The 22,744-nt window shown below is 38.6% G+C and overlaps 1 protein-coding gene across 1 annotated transcript in view; it reads right to left on the bottom strand.

Moving 5' to 3' along the window:
* Window positions 1–2,062: 2,062 nt before the first annotated feature.
* Window positions 2,063–22,744, bottom strand: part of LOC146005439 (discoidin domain-containing receptor tyrosine kinase B-like) — a 322,803-nt gene continuing 302,121 nt past the window's right edge. The window contains exons 4-5 of the mRNA XM_083144683.1: window positions 2,809–3,040; window positions 2,063–2,104 (exon numbers count right to left, since the gene is read on the bottom strand). Coding sequence (XP_083000809.1) covers window positions 2,063–2,104; window positions 2,809–3,040 — 274 coding nt within the window. The remainder of the gene's footprint in view (window positions 2,105–2,808; window positions 3,041–22,744) is intronic.

Raw genomic sequence — 22,744 nt, 5'->3', positions numbered from 1 at the left:
TTAATTAAGACAAGAAGTCGCCAGGGGTGGAGGAAAGAAAGGCGCGAGGGAGGGGAGGTCCAGGGGATGCTGGGAGGCGACAATAAGCTCTCCTGGTCACAAGATGCGGGCGGAGAAACGAGAGGCCAGGGTGTTTGAGGGGGGAAAGAGGATGTGTGATAATGGCGAGCCTTCAAAACGGGCCCGCGAGTGCCGTAATGACGAGACTTGCCGAATGGAACGTTTTGTGGCTCGTGGAATTTCTGCAGGGGCCATTAGTTCCACTGGCCCCCTTCCACTACGCATCTTCACCATCAATGTACTTAGCCTATCTCTGCCATTACATCTTCGCCACTAATTACCAGAGACTGGTAAAACTGATAGGGAGATTGTGGGAAGATGGAGGGAGAGCTAGAAGTATAATGGAGTGGTACAAAGAAAACACACTGACTGGAAGAGAGAGAGATGAGGGGGGGGGCATAGTGGAAGGGAGGAGTGTAGGGGGAGGGTTTGTAACGAGAACATTTGGAATGCATGAATTCTGCTTACAAGAGCAACCACGTGCTAATAATTCAATCTGTTGTTTCAAAGGGCACGGCTGCTGCCAGGTGACAGTGGATGGAATGGAAATGTTTGGCTAACTGACTCGTGGGACCTCTGAGCTGCTTTACTGTCGTGTGGCTCGAAGACGAAATACCTCATTTTTTAAAAAAAATAAAAGCGCAATGAAGTCATTTACAGTTCGATGGCGTACCGGTTGACGTTACACGACGTTCCGGGAATCTAGGATTCGGTTGCCCATTGGGGCACGTTTCTGTGTTTTTTGTTTCTTTGTAATAGAGTGCTGCAATGAGCGGTTCTCGCTCGAGCGGCAAATAGTTCGCACGGGCAACGCTAGATGGCACACAGAATTGATAGTTCTTTTTCCCTCTCGAGCGAAATACATTCGAACTCTCGTACCCTATTAGTAGACGTATTTCCGTCATTTGTCTATGGTAGTGGGTCCTCAAATATCTATCGTGAAGAAAAAGACTAAGTGAAATTGAAAAATAAGTGAACATAGTGATCACCTCCATGTTAAAATGCAGTTTTGTGTATCTTACAGCGATATGTGAAAGTGAAATAGATGATTATGGGCTGAATCTGCTTAGGCTGACATTTTATATTTCTACGATTATTGTTACATTGAAATGATGTTCGATTGAATGTTGTAACTACATTTTATTATTTCGCAGAATATGATTATCCTTTTCGGTAAGTGAACAATGAAGTACACGTAATTGCTTAGGCAGGTCTGTCAGCATGTGTATCCATTTTACATTTCGGTTTGTAGTGATTGCATACTTTCATGCCTATGTGCTGTATTTGAGTGTTACATAATAATATACGTAATTATTATTTAGAATTGTAATTGCATAGAATCATTTCCTTCCATGTATTATTGGTTTTAGGTTGACAGTGCTGCTGAAATTATTAGGCTCTGAAATACAGGACGTTGCTAATCATTCCACTACGAGTGCGGTACGATCGAGCGTAGCAAGCTCGAGCGTGGGAGAATCGAACGAGTTTGAGCGAGCCAAAGTGGTCCGATGCAGTACTCTAGTTTATAATAAGTTAATTAACGCCCTTCTGTGGCTTTCTTTAAAAGATAACGAAAATGAAAGATGTTCAGATGAAATATAACTGTCTCGTGAATGTGTGGATTAAGCAGGGCATAATGGTAGAGTAGGGAAGAAAGCAATGCGCACTGCTCCAAACGGCTGCTAGCTGCAACCGCGTCTTATTCTCCATGCATTAACTTATCCCCTCACGTGTTCATTGCTTTTGTTCGCTTGCTACACAGCCTACTGGAACAGAGTATAGGTGCAGTACCGATTAGCTTTTCTGTACGTGAAGCGAGCATTTCTTAATGTTGATCTAGAATGGCCAATGCCAGTACATACCTAGGTATGGATCATGGACCAGAAACGAAACATGTTTCATTGAATTATCTTCAAAATGTGAGATCCCACTTTAATCTGTAGGCCCAGTTCCGATTAGCCTTTCTGTGCATAAAGTGGACTTAAAACAACAATTCAATCAATCAATCTTCAAAATACGGGGAACCAGAGCATCCTTTGCAGTCCTAGAGATGACACAAATCCAGAATTCCACAGCATAATTCTCAGATTTCCAAACCTCATCGGATTGAGGTCAGGGTACCGTGATGCCCGTTTCACAGAACCTATTTTCTCAATCCAGAAACATGCCTTCAGCCAGTCACGTACGGTTTCTGAACATTGGATCCAAATTTCATTTCTACTCTGTGCTATAGGGGCGTGTCCTGGAAACATTTTTCGTGGGGAGGAAGAAGTCAGCCATCCACAGCTTTGATTTAAATTAAGCTTAGCTTTTATGCGTTCTTATTTCAAGGGTATTTTAATGAATTTGACCGTTTTTAAAACGCCTCCGCGCTGGGGTAGTGGTAACGTCCGCGCATTGTAATCAAAGGGTCTCAGGTTTGATACCCTGAGGAGAAACTTAGTGGTTCATACTTTAAACTATAGGTTCAGTCTAGATAGGCCTTTCTGTGTATAAAGCGGACTTCGAAACAAACTGAACAATAACAAAATGCCCGGAACGACCTTCATTTTTGTATAAGTTATGGATATTAGTCTGTTCCTTAATTCATTACCATTCCATTCGTAATTAACATGAACATCATGCATGCATACATATGAACAGATAAAGCGATGAATTTTGAATCGAATTGTTAGCCATTCTACAATTATATATATACATCCTCTTGAGAATTTGCATTTCAACATAGCAATCCTTGCATCCACTTACCTGCTTTCCATCCCAGCGACTGTAGACTTGCCACCCGGTGAGGCCCGGTCTCCAATATTCCAACATGTACTCCTCTGTGTACTCTTGCCCCCGGCCGTGATCGTAACGACCTTGGGTTTGAACTCCGGTGATGACGTGCACCTCACCCAAATCGACCTGTAGCCACTCTCTCACCCCTCGTTCCACCTGCTGCTTCGGGCACCACGCTCCGCCGTTCCGCTCGAATTTCAACCTGCAAAGCAAGAAGACAGAATTGAAAAATGAAATGTTACTCGTGGAGATTACACCGTATATTCCAAGGTTGAATGCATTCAGGTAGGTCAATCGAGCGCTTTTGTGTTCAGTAACCTTTGCATGCAATTCAACGTAAGCTTTACATATGTAGCAGATTGATTGTTTAAATAGTTGAAAATGTATTCAAGGATAGAATTTTAACCATCACAATGGTTCAGAGCGTTGAGTGGTCGATTCAAAATTTTGCACGTTTCGACTTCGAGTTGAGGTCTTCAGCCATTTCATCTTCATTGTAGCGATTAACTAAAAGTTCAAGAAAATATATATGAAATGTGTGAAAAACTAATCCAATGATATATACTATAGAGTTTATGCATATTTCTCATTAATAATCATTTCACAGGGTAGCAATTCACCAGGAATTCCTCGAATTCCGAGAATTATGAGTGAATTATTTGGCTCTACATGAAAAATTGCAAGTTTTATTAATCCAAATCCCATTGAATTTATACATATTTATAAATGCCTTGAGGCAAGTATTTCACAGTTTAGATTTATTTTTATCGAGGAACGAAAATAAAACAGAATTCTTTCAATCCGTTTACTTTGCTAGTAATCTATCTGACAGACGGTATATTATTGCAAGATAAGATATCTTGAAGTTGATTATGTAAATGATTTTGAAATTCTTAACCAATTAACAATTTTTCGTAGATCTGTAGGATTTGTAGCTTGTGTTTGTAGATGCCTTTTGATGTTGAGGATGCGCAATGGAAAATGTAAATCCCGCACCTTAAATTAAATATTTTAAATATTTATACCGTCTAATTGAATTGGATTAGAATTTTTGAACACATTGGAATCGCACAGACCTTTTATGTTGTCAGTATTGTGGGTGTATGTATGTGGGTGGTGAGAGACGGTAATACGTAAGGTTGCAGCAGAGAAAACATCTACTTGTACCCTTGAATTGTTGGAAAGTTAGCCTTGAAAACCGGGAATTATACTTGAATTTCATCATGGTCCTAGAGTAGCCACCCTGTTTCAGTAAACAATATAGCTATTACTAGGGACACAAATTTATGGTAAATAAAAACTGAGGAGAGCGGTAAATAAAATGTTAGATCAGCGGTATATACCAGCGGTGAAAATACACACACTTTTTCATTATGAGAGGAAACAACATACAAAAGAGCTATCAATTGATAAACTACTTCATTTTTATATACTGTACACATACACAAGTACTTAGCTGTCCAACCAAAAAGAAAACATCAACACAAAATCACTTCATTTCTAAATGCATATCTCAAGTGATTTAATCATTGTATGTATATAAAGGATATCCTTGCTGTCCAACAAATAAAATAATCACTACTGCACATACACAAACACATGTTGAAAATCACATGATGATAAACAAAATTCATTCATGACTGAACACAAATGACACCATTGTCTCCCTTGATGTGCGGGAACAGACTAATCTTATCGCTGCTACGGCTAGCAAGTTCAATGAAACTGGAAGTTGAGTAGACATTCGGGGGAAGAAAGGAATGCAGCTTGACAGGGAGCGAAGTTTTCTAACTGAGATTATGTGCATGGGAAATCCCAATTTGCAGCGTCTTCCTGATGTGATCGAAGATAAAACGTTCTTCAGCTGCAGGTGGTAGGAAACTTTAGGCAAACGTTTCGTTACAAATCGACAGTTTGCGCGCACAACCTCGATTGCCGGTTTTTGCGTGATTTCTACTTAATTTGATGATATTTCACGGTTATTTCGCGAAAAAGCGTTCATTTCGTGGAAAAGCACACATTTCGCATTACTTCGCGAATAAAACTCATGAATATTTCATCATTGGGGGTGTAGTTACGTGCAGAATGTTCAAAATTGAATCTTATTTTCACATTTCGCGATTTCGCGCATCGCGAAAATTCAATGTCCCTAGCTATTACTATTCACAGCTTAAATTTTGGTTGCTATTTCTCGAAAATATTGCTGTATAAATGTTACAGTGTTCGCAGTGTTACCGTAGATCAGTGTACATGACGTAACGCAGATAAGCCCAAGTGAGAATTAAATTTTGGATTGTTTCGTAGCTTTCCACATTGCGCAGTTTCACTGCATTTGAAGTTTATCTTCGAATTGATATTCAAATTAATTACGTGTAAATACAGGTGAATTAACAGGTTTGTGAATAGCTATTGGTTCACAAGAGATGGCGACACATACATTTTTTTAAATTATGAGATGCTGCATAGACAATAATTATTTTTCTTGAGTTAGAACAAAACCTTTAACGGATATAAAATACAAGTTTGCTATCTTCACTAAATTAATATTTTGAAGTAAATAACAAGATGTCTAAGTAATATAAAATACTAAAAGTATTTATATCTCTAAATCTTTGTGTTGCGGAGACTTTTAATTGTACAATTGAAGGATACCTTATAAAGTATTTTCTATGTGTACTCTGCCAGAGTTGAGTGTTGGGAGAAAATTCAGTCGCGTATCTCTTAATGTTGTCGTATCTTGTAATGAAATATATATCCTGGTTCGTTTACGGATGAAGCTACATTAAAATATTTGTTTGAATCTCAATTTGAATTTTATTTCCAAACCCAATTAACCTATCAGCGAAAAATAAACTTACGTTTTTAATATTTTACATACAAAATTTCGGAGCACACTGCTTGTATTATAGTACAGGGTGTTTGAAAATGATTTATCCGAGTTCAAATGGTCGTATATTTGGAGTTTACAAGGTCAGAATGGTAAGTTATATACGAGGTCAGGCAATTAAGTAATGAGACAGATTTTATATTGTGAAAAGGAAACAAAATAATTGAACATTGCTTGTTTATTACTAAAAGTACATCCATCCTGCATCAATACAGCAATTGGCACGGTTGGCCAACGATCGATACGACATCTGCAAGTCTTCATGTGGTATGACTTGAAGATTGGACGTCACAAACTGTTGGCTGGTCCTGTGTTCATCAAAAGTGCGTAATTTCAGCAGCAGCTTCATTTTCGGGAACGGGAAATAATCACAAGGGGATAAATCCGGGGAGTAAAGACGATGATTCAACATTCACTTGTTTTTGGACTAGGAATGTATAGACAACCACTGCTTTGTGGGACCGTGCATTATCGTGGAGCAGGAACCAACTGCCCGGTTCAGGATTCTTAGGTCTGATACGGTCAGTTCTCTTCCATAATCATCCGAGCACTACGATAGTAACAACCAATCACACTTTCACCCTCTGGAACAATTTCATGATGAATAATGTCTTTGCTATCATTAAAAAACACAACATTGTCTTCACCCTTGGCTTTGAGAGCTTCATTTTCTTGCCTATTGGTAAATTTAGTGACTTCCATTCAGCGATTTGTTAGTTCGTACAAGGACCGTAGTAATGCTCTGATTTGTCCTCCACAACAACAGAATTCATCAAATGTTAATCCCAGCAAGCAGTTTTCAGAATGTCCTTCATGAAACTTGATGTTCACTCGCTGCTCCATAGCTATTACTTGAGAACACCCTTGCACCTCCTTCACGACATGGCGGCATAATTCCCAGCATGCCTATCGCAAGTTCATGTGGTGTTGCCAGGTTGTGGATTATGGACCACACTACATCATGAACGCGTTACTTCAGAGATAGAATGCACATGTGGGACAATATAAAATCAGTCTCATTACTTAATTGTCGGACCTCGTATCAAACTGAAGGAAGTCTCAACGCAGTTGATATCGTATCTTATAAGTACTCTGTCATCTCCTTAGTTGCACGAACATCATCGAGGAATTCGCGCTATACTCACTGGAGTATGTCAGTTCTCGCTGAATCAACAATAGTGGGATATTTCACAACTAGAATTGTGCACAACGGTACAGCATCCTTAATGCATTCTCAGATGAAGGTCCGGTGACTTAGAAGGCCAGCTGTATGAATTGTGACGTTTTTATCAGATTAACGTACTGTATTACTTACAACTCTGACCTTGTAAGCTCCAAATATACGACCATTTAAATCCGATGAATAATTTTGAAACACCCTGTATTTTGTCGAGAGAAAAAGAGAGAGAGGGCTAATTGCGGAACATCGTATACATGTCTGATGCAGGTTCTTGCTCATATGCTCAATCTGTTATCATGATTTATACTGAGATAACGTATGAGGCAGCTCAGTTAGGAGGCCAACTGGTTAACATATGTAATCCGTCTGCTTAAACGCCAGAGCAAGATTAATTTATTGCTCTCGACCTGTCACATGGCCCAGAATACCACATAATGGATCTCTTCTTCGGATTCATACCTCCAAGGAAAGGACGAACGGAGCTGGATGATAACAGCACAACCTCAGTCTTGATTTTCGCAGTACAGTTGGAAGCAGAAGTGTGTTGCGTATGTTATCTTTAAGCTGACTATAGTTAAAAGAGAAGGATTTTTAGATGGAACTAGTTTCGCTGTCAAACTAATGGCTCTAGTGAAATCTATGTTGCTACTAATGGAAACTAGAATTAAATGGGGTATCTATTAAAAACTAGTTTTCTGGTCGCCCTGGTGTCCGAACTGAAGGTTCTGGGTTAGATTCGCTGTAATTTCATTGAATCGTCACAAATTCTCATCGTTGCGATGTGCCGAAGTGGAAGAATAGCTATGTAAAATATAGAAATATAAAAATGAAAATCTCCTTTTAACTAACTTATTTATATTAAAACTAATTTTCAAGAAGAACGTAGTATTTCCATGATGGCTACGTTGAAACTTTTGATCCTAAACTTAATACAGGGTGGCCAAAAAATAATGGAAAGTATTAAGTAGTTACTTTTTGGGTCTCCCTGTATGATCAAAATAAAGGTAGTGTTGGTTAGTATTTTTTTCTTTTCGTCTCAAGTCAGGTAACCAGACCAGAGAAAATAATTGGTCCCTTTATGGTTAGTTACAACTAATGTTTGCGCATATAAGTTTATTCAAGTATTTTTAATAGATAAATCGACATTTTCTTAAACGAACAATACAATTTTTTTATGTCAATTGTTCATAGAAATGCGAAGTTTGCGAGAAAGTGAATGCTATATTCTACGAATCATGTAACAGTGTTACTGACAAAATGTTTGCAGAAATTACATTATAATACATGTAAGGAAAATATGTAAAGGTTTATTAGCAACACATGGCGTACAGGAAAATTTGCACATTTAAAATTAAGTGATAATAAAATGATGTCCTGTTCTAATATTTTGAAAATATCACCAGATGGCACTGCCACTTACAATTAATTAAATAGTTTAAATACAGATGAGGACGAAATAGAGCTTACTGTGTTTTAACGCCTTATGAAGAATTGAAAGATGGAGAATAAAGGTGTTAGTATTTAAGAAAAGACTGTAGACAGCAGTTTGATTATGATCATGATAGCATAGCTTGTAATGCTAACATAGATAAAATATAATAATAATAAAAAAAAAGAAACGCGTTGTGGAGTCATCAGTTCTCTCAGTGCTTTGACATATTAAGACCCTTGGCCCAAAGAACAAGGAAAGTTAGGAGTTGAAAGCTCTTGCGAACTACAGCTCGTTCAACTTGAACGTTTCCTTGACAAGAAAATGGCACCCACGGTAATTGAATTTCACTGCAGTGTAATTTTATTCAGTGCATGTCATTAGTGCATTAGGATGCAAGCCCCTACTATGATACTCATTATTCATATGAAATATTGAAACTGTCGAATAATACAGCCTTTTTAAAAAAAAAAAATGATATTATTACAGATGTAAATATCTCAGTAACTATATAGTCAAGGTAAAGGAAACTACACAGGTGTTGGGTAAGTTCCTTTAAGAGTACGCACTTAGCGTTTAAAGTCATATTACGGGAACGTAAACGAACAGAAACACAAAACAACTGTTTACTTTCGGATGGAACTAAAAATAAAATGAATGGAAACGAAAAAAGGATATACAATTATCTTTTTAAATGGATGCATAATAGTACTCTTAGGGGACTAGTCCTTAAAGAGTACGCAACACGTCCTCTAGAAGTGTCGTGTAGATGATGGAAATAAAATCTCTAACACATGTCACACTGAAAGGCACCCTGTCCTTCATATGAAGAGCAAGCTTCATGCCACCATCGCTCGCAACCTCCACATTGAATCCAGTCTTCTGTAATTGGTTCCCAGTAGATTTCGTGGCATCCTGGGCAGTTGACAACTTCTTTAAGATCTGTAGATGTGGAAGGTACAGCAGCATCAAATTTCAAGCGCTTTATCCATTTGCATCGCTTGCCACCTTTACTTGGCTCCGTACTTTGGGATCATGCACACTCCAATGTTGCTCCATATGGTGATGTCATTATTTCGGATTTCTTTCCGCATTTACAGCGCTTCAACTCATGCTTGGCTTTTGGCAGGGAGAACAATTCATAAGGAGATACTCGTAGGTCAACTTCTGACTCTCTTTTGCTGCCATTGTCACTTCGACAGTTTATACTTTCAGACACTGCACTAGCATTGGAATTTCTCGGATGTTGAACATTATCCTCATGAGGCTGAATTGAAATATATGAGCACTGACTGCTTTCCTCCTGGTGCACTGTCACAGCTGGTCGGTTTGTTACTGCTTCAGGTAGGAAATCTTCGTCTGTGAAAATGTTATGGTTGTATGGATGTATTCCTGTACACTGGAATGCTACTTTCGCCTTTTCAATTGTTGCAATTCGTTCATATGAACAACGAAAGAGGTAGGACATTTCATTAACAATAATACAGCGTCCAGGATTGTTTGCAATCCACTTGTCACATTCAATAGCAAATGCTTTCTTACGATTTACAGCCTTCATTCTTTTCCGGAGTGTGCACTCATTTACTCCCAGCGATGCGACAATTTTCGTTTTGCTTTCTCCCAGTTGTAATCGCCTGTAGCAGTCATTCAATACTTCCTCCGTGAACACCAATTTACGATGTGTTTTCCTTTTGTAGCTTGACATCTTTCGTGTACATGAAATAATAACTATTGTCACAAAGTTTGTCTTTTACGTATGAATATATGCACATAGGATACTATCCTTTCATTTTATTTGTGATTCAATCTATGTAAATTCTTCTAATTTTACAGTAAAGTATTGAGAAATTGTGACCTCAGACATCTTTTAAAAAATATCACAGATTCAAGGAATTTTACTACGTAGAAACTGCCCTGTCCCTCAAGAGTACGCATGCTAACTATCTGGATCCTGTTCAATGCGCTTTGAGGACAACGCAACATTTAATGTTTGGTCACCAGATGGCAGAATCATCAGACTAGACATGTGAAATCCACACCTATGTATTCTCAAGGCGTTCACAGATATGCTTTAGCATTATTGGGCAGACGTTATATTCTACAAGCGTAATATTACACTGAAGTACTTACCTGATAATTACTCAGTCCCTGCCAGCCGGTTGTTACTTCCTTCATGCTCATACACAACCTTCCGTACTGCTGCTTACTAACGTCTAGAAGGTACCATCCCACAATGCTGCCAACTTTGGAAATTGGCACTGCGTACTCTTATAGGAACCTACCCTAATCCTCAACTCAATAAGATTGTGCATAAAAAATTGAATAAGAAATTCAATGGTATGTGGATGTCACAAATGATTGTTCACAAAATTGTGTAATATGCACCCCGCGTGAGACACGCCGCACGTAATGTCGGCAGCCCAGCTCCTGCCAAACATGCTGCAGATTGTCTCCTGCAACAGTCTCCAGTGCGGCGGTGATTCCTAGCTGTAGTTCCTTTAAGCTTATAGAGAGAGCGGGGACATAGAAGAGGTCCTTCACATAGGGCCAGAGAAAACATCACAAGAGGTCAGGTCTGGTGAACGTGGCGGCCATTTCAAATGCACCTTATCTCCGTCACTAGCACTCCCGATCCATCGCCCTGGCAGCGGCTCGTTGAGATACGCCCGCGCAGTGAGCTTCCAGTGAGGTGGCACTCCGTCCTGTTGCAAAATGAAGTGTTCATGTTCGTTTGCAGTTATTGTATTCATGAGCCAGGTAAGAAGCATTTACAGATAATCATCGCCGGTAACATTTCCAGCAAAGATTCTTCGAGATGGCACAGAATTGTCACTTTTGGTGAGTCTCTCAGTTGCTCGAGTGTAATATGGGGACTTTCTTCACCCCAAATGTGAACATTATTCTTATTGACTTTGCCATTCGTGTGGAATGTAGCCTCATGACTAAAAACAATACATGTGGCAAAGTTTTCTTCATATCACATTACACATTGACTTTTGAAGTGTTTCTATACATACTGTTAAATTTTCAGATCATTTCCACGAGAATTGGTAACATTATTAGATTACGAAATAATATGAAATATATTGAAACACCCGGTATTTCGACCTTTCAAGATATAAAAAATTCGATACTTTTCTAATGCAGTTAAATTTTCCCAAATGCTACTTATCCTCTCATAGTGACTCATCATGCAGAAGCAGTAGTGCTGCTATCTAGTATTTTTGCGAAGAACTTAGTGAGGTTGTAACGCGTTTCATTGCTCAATTGTTGCATTATTAATTAGTTCCTGTACAAACGAAGTCAAGCAGAACATTTCTATGTACGCTTACGTGTATGTGAAAAGCTTCGAAACGCCCCACCCAAGCTTTATCCCCTCTTGCAAACATAACTTGTGTGAAAAACCACTTTCTCAAATCACCATGCCACACAAATTGTTATCGGTAATGAGTACATTAAGCCAATCATAAAAGCTGATTCACGAACGGATTTTCAACACGAAACCAGAGAACGAAAACAGTTTCGCTAATTTTTACAGTACACCTAATTAGTATGTTTCTGGATGATTTTTTGGCATGATTCATCTGATAATGCCTTCCCAATGAATATTCATCGATGGGAAGGAGAGAGGTTTTTGATTGATTGTATCTGCGAATCGCGTGTCCTCGTGTGTACAACACGCCGTGTAAGACACGCGTGCTTTGACAGCTGGGCAGGAAGGGAATTGAAGCCTTTGTTTCTTGCGTGTGTTTATTGAGACATTTCCTCCACCCGTGACGAGAAGGTAAGGCGGGAGTCCACGAAACTGTTCTGACATAAATTGTCACACAATATTGTTTCCACCCGCTAGAAATCATGACCAGATTCCTTTACAACATTGGAAATTGTGCTACAATGATTGCTTCGAGTAGTTTTTGTGGCATTTACTGCTTTTTCGATCTTTAACCCAGGGTGGTTAAATGGCAGAAACCCATACATTCTAAAGGGTTCTATTGGGTTCCGCTGAAGGACCGGAATTTATTCTCGCACAATTTAAATTCGGTCCAAGTTGCGTACTGTTTCATTGAAAACAATGTTCCTGGACGGTATTTAAATTGATCCGGAAAAAAGGTTCCTGGACCGTATTTAAATTAAGCCGGAAAAAAGGTTCCTGGACCGAATGTAAATTCATCAGGAAAAAATGTTCCTGGACGAATTGAAATACTTTACAGATAAATAGGTTCTTTACGGTCCAGAACCCATTTACGCTTGCTGATTTTCTCTCCTAGAAAGGAATTACATTTTTTTTAAATTCCTGGACCTTTAATAATTCTGCTTTAATATTGTCTGTTTTGTTTGTACGTCGTTTCTTACTCGAGAGAATGAGGATTAGATAAGACTCGTGAAGGAACAATCATAATGTTTTGACTAGGACTCAAACACAGGACCCAAAGATTATATGGTGCATAACTCGCGAAGCCTACAATCAGGAACCGAGCCGCTGACGTCATCTCAAACAAGCACCTATCGCCAATCATCTTGCTCACACTCTAACCTGTTGGAGATGTTCGGAAAATAATGTGACTCTGACGCTCTTCATAATTCTTTCTACATTCAGAATATTGAAACGAAACAGCGTGAACAGATGACATTGTGTACTCTTGAAATTGATGCAAAGAGCTTTCGACAATAAAACAGCAAATTTTGTATTCGAAGAATTGAGTGAATCAAAGAGTTTAGATAAGGCCAAACATCAGTTTATAGCCACATAGGTCTGGGCGACCGTCAGCGGAAATACAGGGTGACAGCGATTCTGTCAACCATGTAAAATAATTGGATCATGCAAATCAATGATCAACAGTCCGTGAGATTGCCTAAGAGTACGACAGCTGATATGAATCGTGCCAAAAAATTTAACTAAACATTTTAACATGTGATATGTCTGTAAATTCGTTCTACGCCGCCTTGCCGAAACAAAAGAAGAACACAGCGCACGTAGCATCTCTGTTCGGATGTTTTTCGCTAAGAACGTAACGCCTGCGGTAGTGATCACCCTTCATACTTACCATACATGGCTTCCTGCCATTTTTAGTAATCATCTCATATGAAAATTGCACGACGTGGAAACAGTTGAATTAAATGCGGGAAACATTATTTAAAGGGGCGATAAATAGCAACATTTCTTTTCTACATAACCAGTCTCTCTACTTTTAGATCGCACCTCGTATTGGGGCAGCATTGCACATAGTCTTGTAGTACAAGTGTGGTGGAGGTTTACCACAAGGTTGGTGTATGGGTACTCTGAGATCGATTTTTGCTGTTGATTTGATTTTTCACATGAATTTATTTTAGCTAGTTCGAGAGAGAGAGAGAGAGAGAGAGAGAGAGAAAGAGAAGTGGAGACTGAATATTAATGCCGGATAGAATGTCCGATTCACTAAGATTGCGTATAGAAGATATTCTTAGACGAGAAAGATGGAGAATACAAATAATATTTGATAGAACTGTGCTCAAGTAAATGGACAGTACCTAAGAATAGGAGAGATAAAATATTTCAAAAATGGGCTACTAGTTATGGATTTTGGACTTCTGTAAATCTGCATAGAAAAAAAGATGTAGTTTCACGCTATTAGTGCCATCTATAATGTGATAGATAAAACTCAGTTTTTATCGATGATAAAATCTTTCAAGGGAACATTTTCGGGTTCTTTGGGGAAATAGTGAGCGAGGATTATTTCTGGGATTTAATTGTAAGGCGCCTTCGTATCACAACATAATTTGATTTGATTGCTGTTACTTATCGTTGCTATTCTGCCACTTTTGTCTAATCGCAACGAAGAGATGATTAAATTAATAAAGGGACACTCATAAAGGGCACCCACGCCCAGGCAAGGATTCGAACCCGGCACCCATGGCGTCGTAGCGTGCTGTGCTAAGAATTCCCCCATGGAGCTTAGAAGTATCAACAGAGAAGTAGGAGCATTTTGTATTTGGTTATTTTACGTCGATTGTCTACTTCTTTAGGCTAATCGCGACGACAATTAGACGAATATAATTACCAATACCAGGACTCGAAACCGAAACATTTATTGGTACATGTAAGAGCCTTTTTTCAAAACAAAATCGATGTTTACGTCCAGTTCATGCTCACATGGGCTTATAGGGACTTGACCTACAGTTTAAAGTGAAACCTAACCTACTGTACATGGACAACGAAGTTAGTAATAAGTTCTGATATATACAGCGTATATTGATACTCTTACATGTTGAATTGTATCTTCTCTAATTATGCTGTACAAAGAAAAAAACGCTCAGAGTACTACGTGAGGTGCGTGGACAATGTGTCTTCACCAGGGATCGAACCCGCGAATCTTTGATTACATGGTGATAATACGGTATGCGCCAAAATATACAGCACTGAAACTCACACATCTCGAACACGTGGTTGCGTTTGTCGACGGGGCATTGTTCCAGCTGCACGTGTTCGCAGTAGTGAAAAGGATGTTGTGTTGTGCAGTTGTTGTTAGAAATGGGTCTCTCGACGGAGGAAAAAGTATTTATAGTTGAGCATTATTTCCGCTCATACGGAAGCGGTCGTGAAGGTGGACCGAGTTTTTTAAATGTGACTGGTCTATATGCAACCCAAATGACAATCGTCCACTCCACATGCCCTAACCTAACCTAAGGTTTCCTGACAGTTATGCAACCCAAAAGGCACGATTGTTATTTGGGTTGCATATAGACCAGTCACTATATTGTAACATGTCTTATACTTTTGTTCATCTTTTCATTTCAGTACTGTATTTTTTGGCGCATACTGTATTACGAATATTATCGCAGAGGGAATAGACTCGTTTTAAGTAGCAGCCTGTCATATTGTGAATTCCATTAGATCAACACCCAGAGATAAATTTCCATCTATCAGGGAAACAGGAGTGCTCAATTTTGCAAATCACCTATCATGAACTCCGTCCAGCGAACAATATCACCATTACTTCCAGTAGAGATACTTTCGTTCCTCCACGAAAATTACTCTACCACTGCCAACCCTGCACGCACAACGACGACCTGCATTTCGTTTTAGGTGCGGTGCGATTTATCAGTCGGATGGCTTTTGAGGAGAAGGCTGGGCCACACCGCTATACTACCTGTTTTTCCGTACGCTCCTGTCCCATAAATTTCCCCTCCCCGCCCTCAAGCTTATTGTACCGAGAAATTGCCCAACAGATGGTTCTAGCATCGCTGATAGTTTTGCAATATTGCTTGGGTTATTGCCTGCGTTATACGGCCATGCTAAGTAACTTTGCTTGAGAAATAATAAACATTAAAAAACTATCAGCGTATCCAAGCACTTCGGCTATAAATGCCACATGGGAAGGAAGAGAAACAGTTTAGGCTTCTTGTTTTAGTTGAGTGAATTGGGACGCCGGAATTGAACCGTTTTAGAAGTTAGAGGAGGATTGGTTTGAGGGCTACGTAGATGATATAATGGTTCGCCGTCTCCTCAACAGGAGGAGCTGAAACAGATGAAGGTATAAAGATGAAAGGCTGCGCAGTAATGGCTTCGTAAATGAAAAACGTACAGTAGAAGAAAAAAGACTTGAAGAGAAATGAGGCAGAAACAAAGCATAATAATAGCAAAGTAGATCCAGATGAAAAACAAAATAGGCTAATGAAGGTAAAGGGAAAAGCTGAATCGTTGAAATATAATGCAATAGTAAGAGAAAGTAAGAATTGGATGAAGCGAATGAAAGATAATGAAGAGTAAAAATTGGATAAAACTAATAAAGAATAATGAAACTAACAATTGGATTAAGCGAATGAAATATAATGAAAAACGAATAAAGGATAATGAAAAGTAAGAATTGAATGAAGCGAATGAAAGATAGGAAAAGCAAGAATTGTATGAAGCAAATGAAATATTGTAAGTAAGAATTGGATGAAGAAAATAGAAGAGGAGTAAAAGTAAGAATTGGATGAAGTAAATGAGAAAGGAATAAAAGTAAGAATAGGATGAAGCGAATGAAATATATTAAAAATAAGAATTGGATGAAGAAAATAAAAGAGGAATAAAAATAAGAATTGGATGAAGAAAATGAAAAAGGAAGAATTGTATGAAGCGAATGAAATATATTAAAAATAAGAATTGGATGAAGAAAATAAAAGATTAATAAAAGTAAGAATTGGATGAAGTAAATGAGAAAGGAATAAAAGTAAGAATAGGATGAAGCGAATGAAATATATTAAAAATAAGAATTGGACGAAGAAAATAAACGAGGAATAAAAGTAAGAATTGGATGAAGAAAATGAAAAAGGAATAAAAGTAAGAATTGGATGAAGCGAATGAAACATATTAAAAATAAGACTTGGATGAAGAAAATGAAAAAGGAATAAAAGTAAGAATTTGATGAAGAAAATGAGAAAGGAATACAAGAAAGGAACTGAAGGGAGAGTAATCCAGTACCAGTGAAGATGAAATAGATGGATAAGAAAGAGGAAGTACTTGGGAAGGGGCGAAGAAGAGAAAGTTGACACAAGTAACACCCAGGAGTGTAGTCTACACCAAAACGTTCTGTGTGGGAGAGAGTCGGCTACTCAACTTGCTCAGCCAACGAAGCGACATGTGAATTTCCATGCTCATATGACATCATTGTCTACAATCTAACACTCAATTTAGCCCTCTGGAAACAGAGCGGTGCACTCAAATCACGATCTTGCTACAGAAGGTTTTGTGTTTGAATCCTTATCCTCGTATTTTATTATATCCTTGTAATTATTTCATTTAATCTTTATTCACATTCAATATCGTGATTATCCTAAGCAGTAAGAAAAAAATAGGTACGTTAAATTATCAATTACAAAGAAAGAAAACTGGGCGGTTCTAGATCAAAGTTCAGTCCTGAGCGTTGATTGGTTGATTTATTTTACTTTGCGTTTCTGCTACTTTTGGCTAATTGCGAAGATTAAGATGAATTGTGATCAGATAAAAGAGAGAAAGTATAATCATAAACACATAGGGACGGCACAACACTAATGCTGGCTGTGAGTCGAGACGCCAGAACCTCGCTAGCCTGCAAAATGCAGTCCAGGGTGTGCTACGTGGAAGAGAGGTTGGCATTTGGGTGTCTTGAGAAAGGGTCACCCCTTTGTCTTTTTGAGGGCACCCTCATCATTCATTATCATCGCCACGATTATCTAAATTGGCAAAAAATTGACGTCAAATAACAAAATTGGAAATAGAACCTTCTTGGCGCTTTCGTCAAATTTTCAAAGGTGAGCGAGCTTGGGCGATGCAATCAGCTGCTTGCCATGTAATCCTGCCCCTGCGTTGCCAAAATATGCAGTATTGCTATCAGTGATGTGCCGTAGACTATAAGTTTACGTCTACATGCGTTGTCTACACATAATCTACGCGTAGATTACTTTGGGTTGTAGTTTACATAGACTACGTAGACAATCTAAAGTACATAAAAATTAATTTTCAAGGGTTTCATGAAAGGAAAGTGACATTTTCAACTATATTGGTTCCTAACGAAATGAAAAGAATCCTACTTACAACAAAATTTCTCTTCTCTTCTATCATCAACTATGGAAGAAGATAAATAGTATGCAAAAAAGACAACAGATGGCAGTCGTGAGGCAAGAGTGGTCTTTTTCCCAAGAAAACACTAGAATATTTCTATTAGGTTTCTTCCGAGGTGAGAAATTGTTCGAATTTGGAGGCAAGAGTATGAAAAGTTCTCTTCACACATCAGCAACAGATACGCAGTATAACTTTCTTTTAATTCCACGGCGCCCTTTGCTAAGTTATAACCTTTCGCCATGTAGTTTACATAGATTACGTCATCTACGTGTATAAAATAGTCTACGTGTAGAATGTAGACTATCGTTGTTTACGCGTAGACGCACATCACTGATTGCTATTCAATGACAACGGTATAGCGAAAGCAGATATGTATCTTTACGTGGCTGAATGTTTTGACATGATGCAAGGGAGAAATGCATGGCAACATGGGGTCAGTCGGGCATAAACGAAGGGGAAGCGAGCGTGGAAACAAATGAGCGCGTTTCCCAGGGTTCCTCTCATCTTGACCTGTACACGAGAATCAATATTTAGACTGGAAGACTACATCATTAGCCACAACTCAACGTTCACCACCAACCGACATCTCCCAGTACAAGATTGCGCACTACAATGGATCTTACGGTCACTTTGCATTCAGAAAAGATTCCTGGGAACAAATTAAGATGAGCACACGCGTTGCCATGCAGCAGGAAAGCAATTAGGAAAGTTCTTTCTTCCATAACTGTGCAGCAAATGGAAAACTAATTGAAGCGCCGGTCCTCCAACTAACGGTTGCGGAGAACGCGCGGGAAAATGAAGTGGTTGGGTGTCTCGAAAGGCACTTGTCTGTTCACATTTATCGGTTAGTTTCTCCCGTTTAATTTTGTTCCTGGTTTTTCCAGGCAGGTTCCTTACTTGCATTGCAAAGTTCCGAGATCGGTTGGTGCAATTATAGTAATTGCTTCCTCCTCCTATTCGGGGAAGTCCCTCGTGTGACACAACAATGATTGTCTTCAACAATGCTCTTCCCTTAAAAGGAAGGCCGTATCGCCCTTACAATTTGTCAGCCCAGAGCTTCAAGATGACGTCAGCATCGCGGGAAACGAACAAAGAAGCAGCGACAATTCAGGCGTTCCTTTATTTTTATAACCGCAGCGTAAATATATGCAAACGAGCCTTTGCCCGGAACAACAGGCAACAACCAGGGATCTCAGAGTTCTGTTGCAATTAACGTAATTGTTGGAAAATTAACTGTGGAATTAAACTCGACGCGGAATTGGGAAGCCATGCATTGTTGTGAAACATGATTAGAACTCGGTGCGAACCTGGTGGTAGTTCGGGAAGATATTTGAGCGTGGTGAAGTTCTGCCCTTCCGTAATTGTTCAAAGCTGTTGAATTTACTCAACTCCTTACTTTCTAAGTTCATTACTGGCTAAAGATCAGCAGTTGAATACGTGAATAAACATAATTTGATTCTATTTTCTATTGATAACTGTGGGTCTCCCCGCGAAGAGTAATGGTGAGCGTTCTCACCTTTGGTGCGAGTGGCTCCTGGTTCGATTTCCGGTGGCAGCTCCCAGAATTTCGCTGTAGATCCAACATCATTACAACAATTTAAGGAGCTGCTTGAAAATGTGATAACCCTTTCGCCACGAAGTCTGCCCATTGTAGCGTGTATTGTATTTTGTTCATTTTCTTTTCTTAACTGTTGGTCTATTCGTCACTACTTTATCTTATTTCTTGTCTCATTGTGTGAAATATCAATTTTGCTTTTTCTCCTTTATGTTAAAAGCCAAACGATCTCGTTACCAAAGACCTGAGGTTTGGGTCCTACCCTCTACTCCCCTGTCAGTGACCATTGCCTTCATGCAGTCATTGTCCAACCTCAACAGGGGTGTAAGGGGTGACCTTCTAGTAAGTTACCTAGAAATCAACTTCACATCCTCCTAGGACACCGCGCTAATTGCTTCTTGCAGGCTAACAAGGCTCTGCTGCCTGAACTCACAGCGAGTATAATCCTGTGTTTGGTCATGTTGTCATTATGTGTGCAACTAGTTTGAATTGTTGCTTTGACCCCCTTTTTTCACAGATACGCTAATCGGAATTGAACTTACAGTTTAAAGTGGGATCCGAACCACTGTCCAATGTGCCTCACCGGTATCGATCCCGGGACCCCTTAATTACAGGGCGATAACACTATTGTGTCATCGAGGAGGCCCATGTGCATGCAACTGGGGAATGGAGGTTTTACCCTCAGATAACGTATAGTTTTAGATCTTGTTAAGTAATTAATACGTTTTAAAAATTGAGTGTTTAACAGACATATTTTATTTTTCGTCAAGAGACTGTCCTCAATTTTTTTTAGTTAACGGACTTATATATTTATTGTGATGCATACAAATTAATTCACCGTTGCATTTCTTGTGCAATTCTAGCCTGATTTGATATATCACATCACTCCCTTCCTATTTTAAAAAAATCGAGTTGAATTGAATATGGCGGCGACCAATATGGCGGACGTCCGCTTGGAACACACCTATATGTTTTCCTCTAGGCCTAACCTGTTTCTATCATGACCATTTGTCATGACCAGGACTATCTCCTTTACATTTTATAGGGAGTGTTAAGGGACATTTGAATCACTCTGTATTTTAACCATATATATTAGTGACGTGTTTTCGACCACTTGTTAGTTGACCACTTGAACACACAGGAAAAGATAATACTTACTGAGCCCTACAAGGAAACTTCACGTACAGAGAAAATTTCAACGGAGGCTAAAGTTTTGTCGTGTAACGTTAATATCACGAAATACCGTAACACAGACAGGTTGAAGTTATGAGCCTCCCTTTCCCTACAAATTGGGCGTGGCCAGTTGCTGTCACGCATTCATAATTTCTATCAGATATGATTTCTCGTGCAACAGAGAAACAGCGGAGAGGACCATTTCCTTATCATGCTCTTTTGGCGTGAGAGTGATCTCTGCTTCTATTTGGTGGTAGGAAAGCAGTCTTACTGTACAAGAGTTCTAACAAAAGTCGTTACAATTTGTAAGTACTTACTGGATACCTTCAAATCCCTACAATTCGTATTGTATACTGGAAAACAACTTTGTATCGCATATTTTATTCTTGATTTTTACCATTATTTGGCTTGCTTACCAAAAGGGAAGTATTAACAGTACTCCTTAAATAAAGATTTTTGTGTTCATTATTCTTGTAATAGTCCAGTAAGCTATTTAAATAATAAAACTTTATTTTTATTGGCTATATCTTTCCCTCGTGCAGGCTGACATGTGTGGGCGTAATCAACAAACTGAAGATAGATGATTTGTTCTTTCTACATTCTTCAATGTACTGTGTGCAAGTATTTACTTAGAAGCATGGAGGATAATTTGCGTAGAGATGGACACAAGGTCTCTTTTTTCCAGTAAGTATTAATTTAAGCGCACTTTTTTGATTCACAACAGCCTTTGTACTGTATTTCCTACATGGAATATTTTTATTGTTCTAGGTAATAGTAACATTTTATTCTTGAATTGCAATTATTTAAAAATTGTATTTAAATGTGAAAATGATATTGAATGGATGTATAATGACTACAAAAACAATACAAACACTAACAATTGTACTAAAACAGTGGACTAAATTGTGTTATACAAAACAAAACAGTGCCAAGATTAAACAGTCACAGTATCATTACTTATGTACACTCCTGTTCACATAAAATGGAAAATTGAAATATGTGCCAGTTTATCTTAACAGATGTGTATAATTTGTTATAGCATGGTAATAAATGACCAGTATGAGCTGACGATATCTATTTGGTTTGAATTGTTGAACTGATTCGGTAGCCTATGGAATATAGAGCGTTGAATGAGTGAGAGTCTTGGAATTACAGTGTGGTAAGTTTCCTTGCTCAGTGGTTTTATGCCCAGGGAAAGTTCGTGGGATGCTACATTGTAGAATTGCATTAATGATCTGGTATAGGAACTTGATATCTCTCCTCTATCTACGAGATTTTGGGGTATTGATGAGAAAGTTTTACAAAATATTCAGAATAGTAAATAAAATAAAATACTCAAAAATGCTGACCAAGGCAGAATTTGGTTCAGAGTCTGGAAAAGAACTTGTTATGAGGCTGAAACGTCACGTTGACAATAAATTCTACCTTGGTCAGCATTTTGAGTGTTTAATTAAACATGGAAACGAGGCTTCAGAATAGACATAAAATCTGAGGTGGACGAATTCAAGTTAAACTTGTTTCTAAGTTGGCACACGCTTACTCGCTGAAAGGTGGACACAATAAACATAACATTTATGTAAGGAAATGTAATTAACTAATTAGTGATGCAATAATGGTCACGCATTATTGGGCATTTTCAGAAAACTATTAGTTACCTAACGAATGTATTCCTGATAGTATGGGACCTAATTTTGTAATGCAATGTACGTAGACATTTTGGATCCATAGTGGAGACATATTATACAATGGTTTATTTTTTGTAAAATTTCGTTACTTTTTTATTATTTTTATGAAGATAAACACATAATTTTTATGCCCTGAATTGTCAAGATAATATCTAAATGAAATTCTCTTTCAAGACAAACCATTTGCAATCTCATTGTTACATGTATTAATTAATAAGGTTCATTGTCTAGGAAAATTTCAGACTAGACCAGGACTCGAGCCTGGGTTTCTTGCATGTTGTACCATTGTTCTATTAACTGTGTTACCGACCCTGCCCTGGTTTGGGCTCATTTCTCGCGTCCACTTATTTACCTGTGTGAAACTGGTCTCTCGGTGCTATCGCTGTGGCATCTGTGGCCTTTGAAACACTGATAACGTCGATGTTATAATTTTAT

The sequence above is a fragment of the Lepisma saccharinum genome, chromosome 23 (genome assembly GCF_977018435.1).
Source record: "Lepisma saccharinum chromosome 23, izLepSacc3.1, whole genome shotgun sequence".
NCBI classification, from domain to species: Eukaryota; Metazoa; Arthropoda; class Insecta; order Zygentoma; family Lepismatidae; genus Lepisma; species Lepisma saccharinum.
The sequence above is the reverse complement of the archived record's forward strand: the minus strand, read 5'-3'. Positions and strand labels throughout refer to the sequence as shown.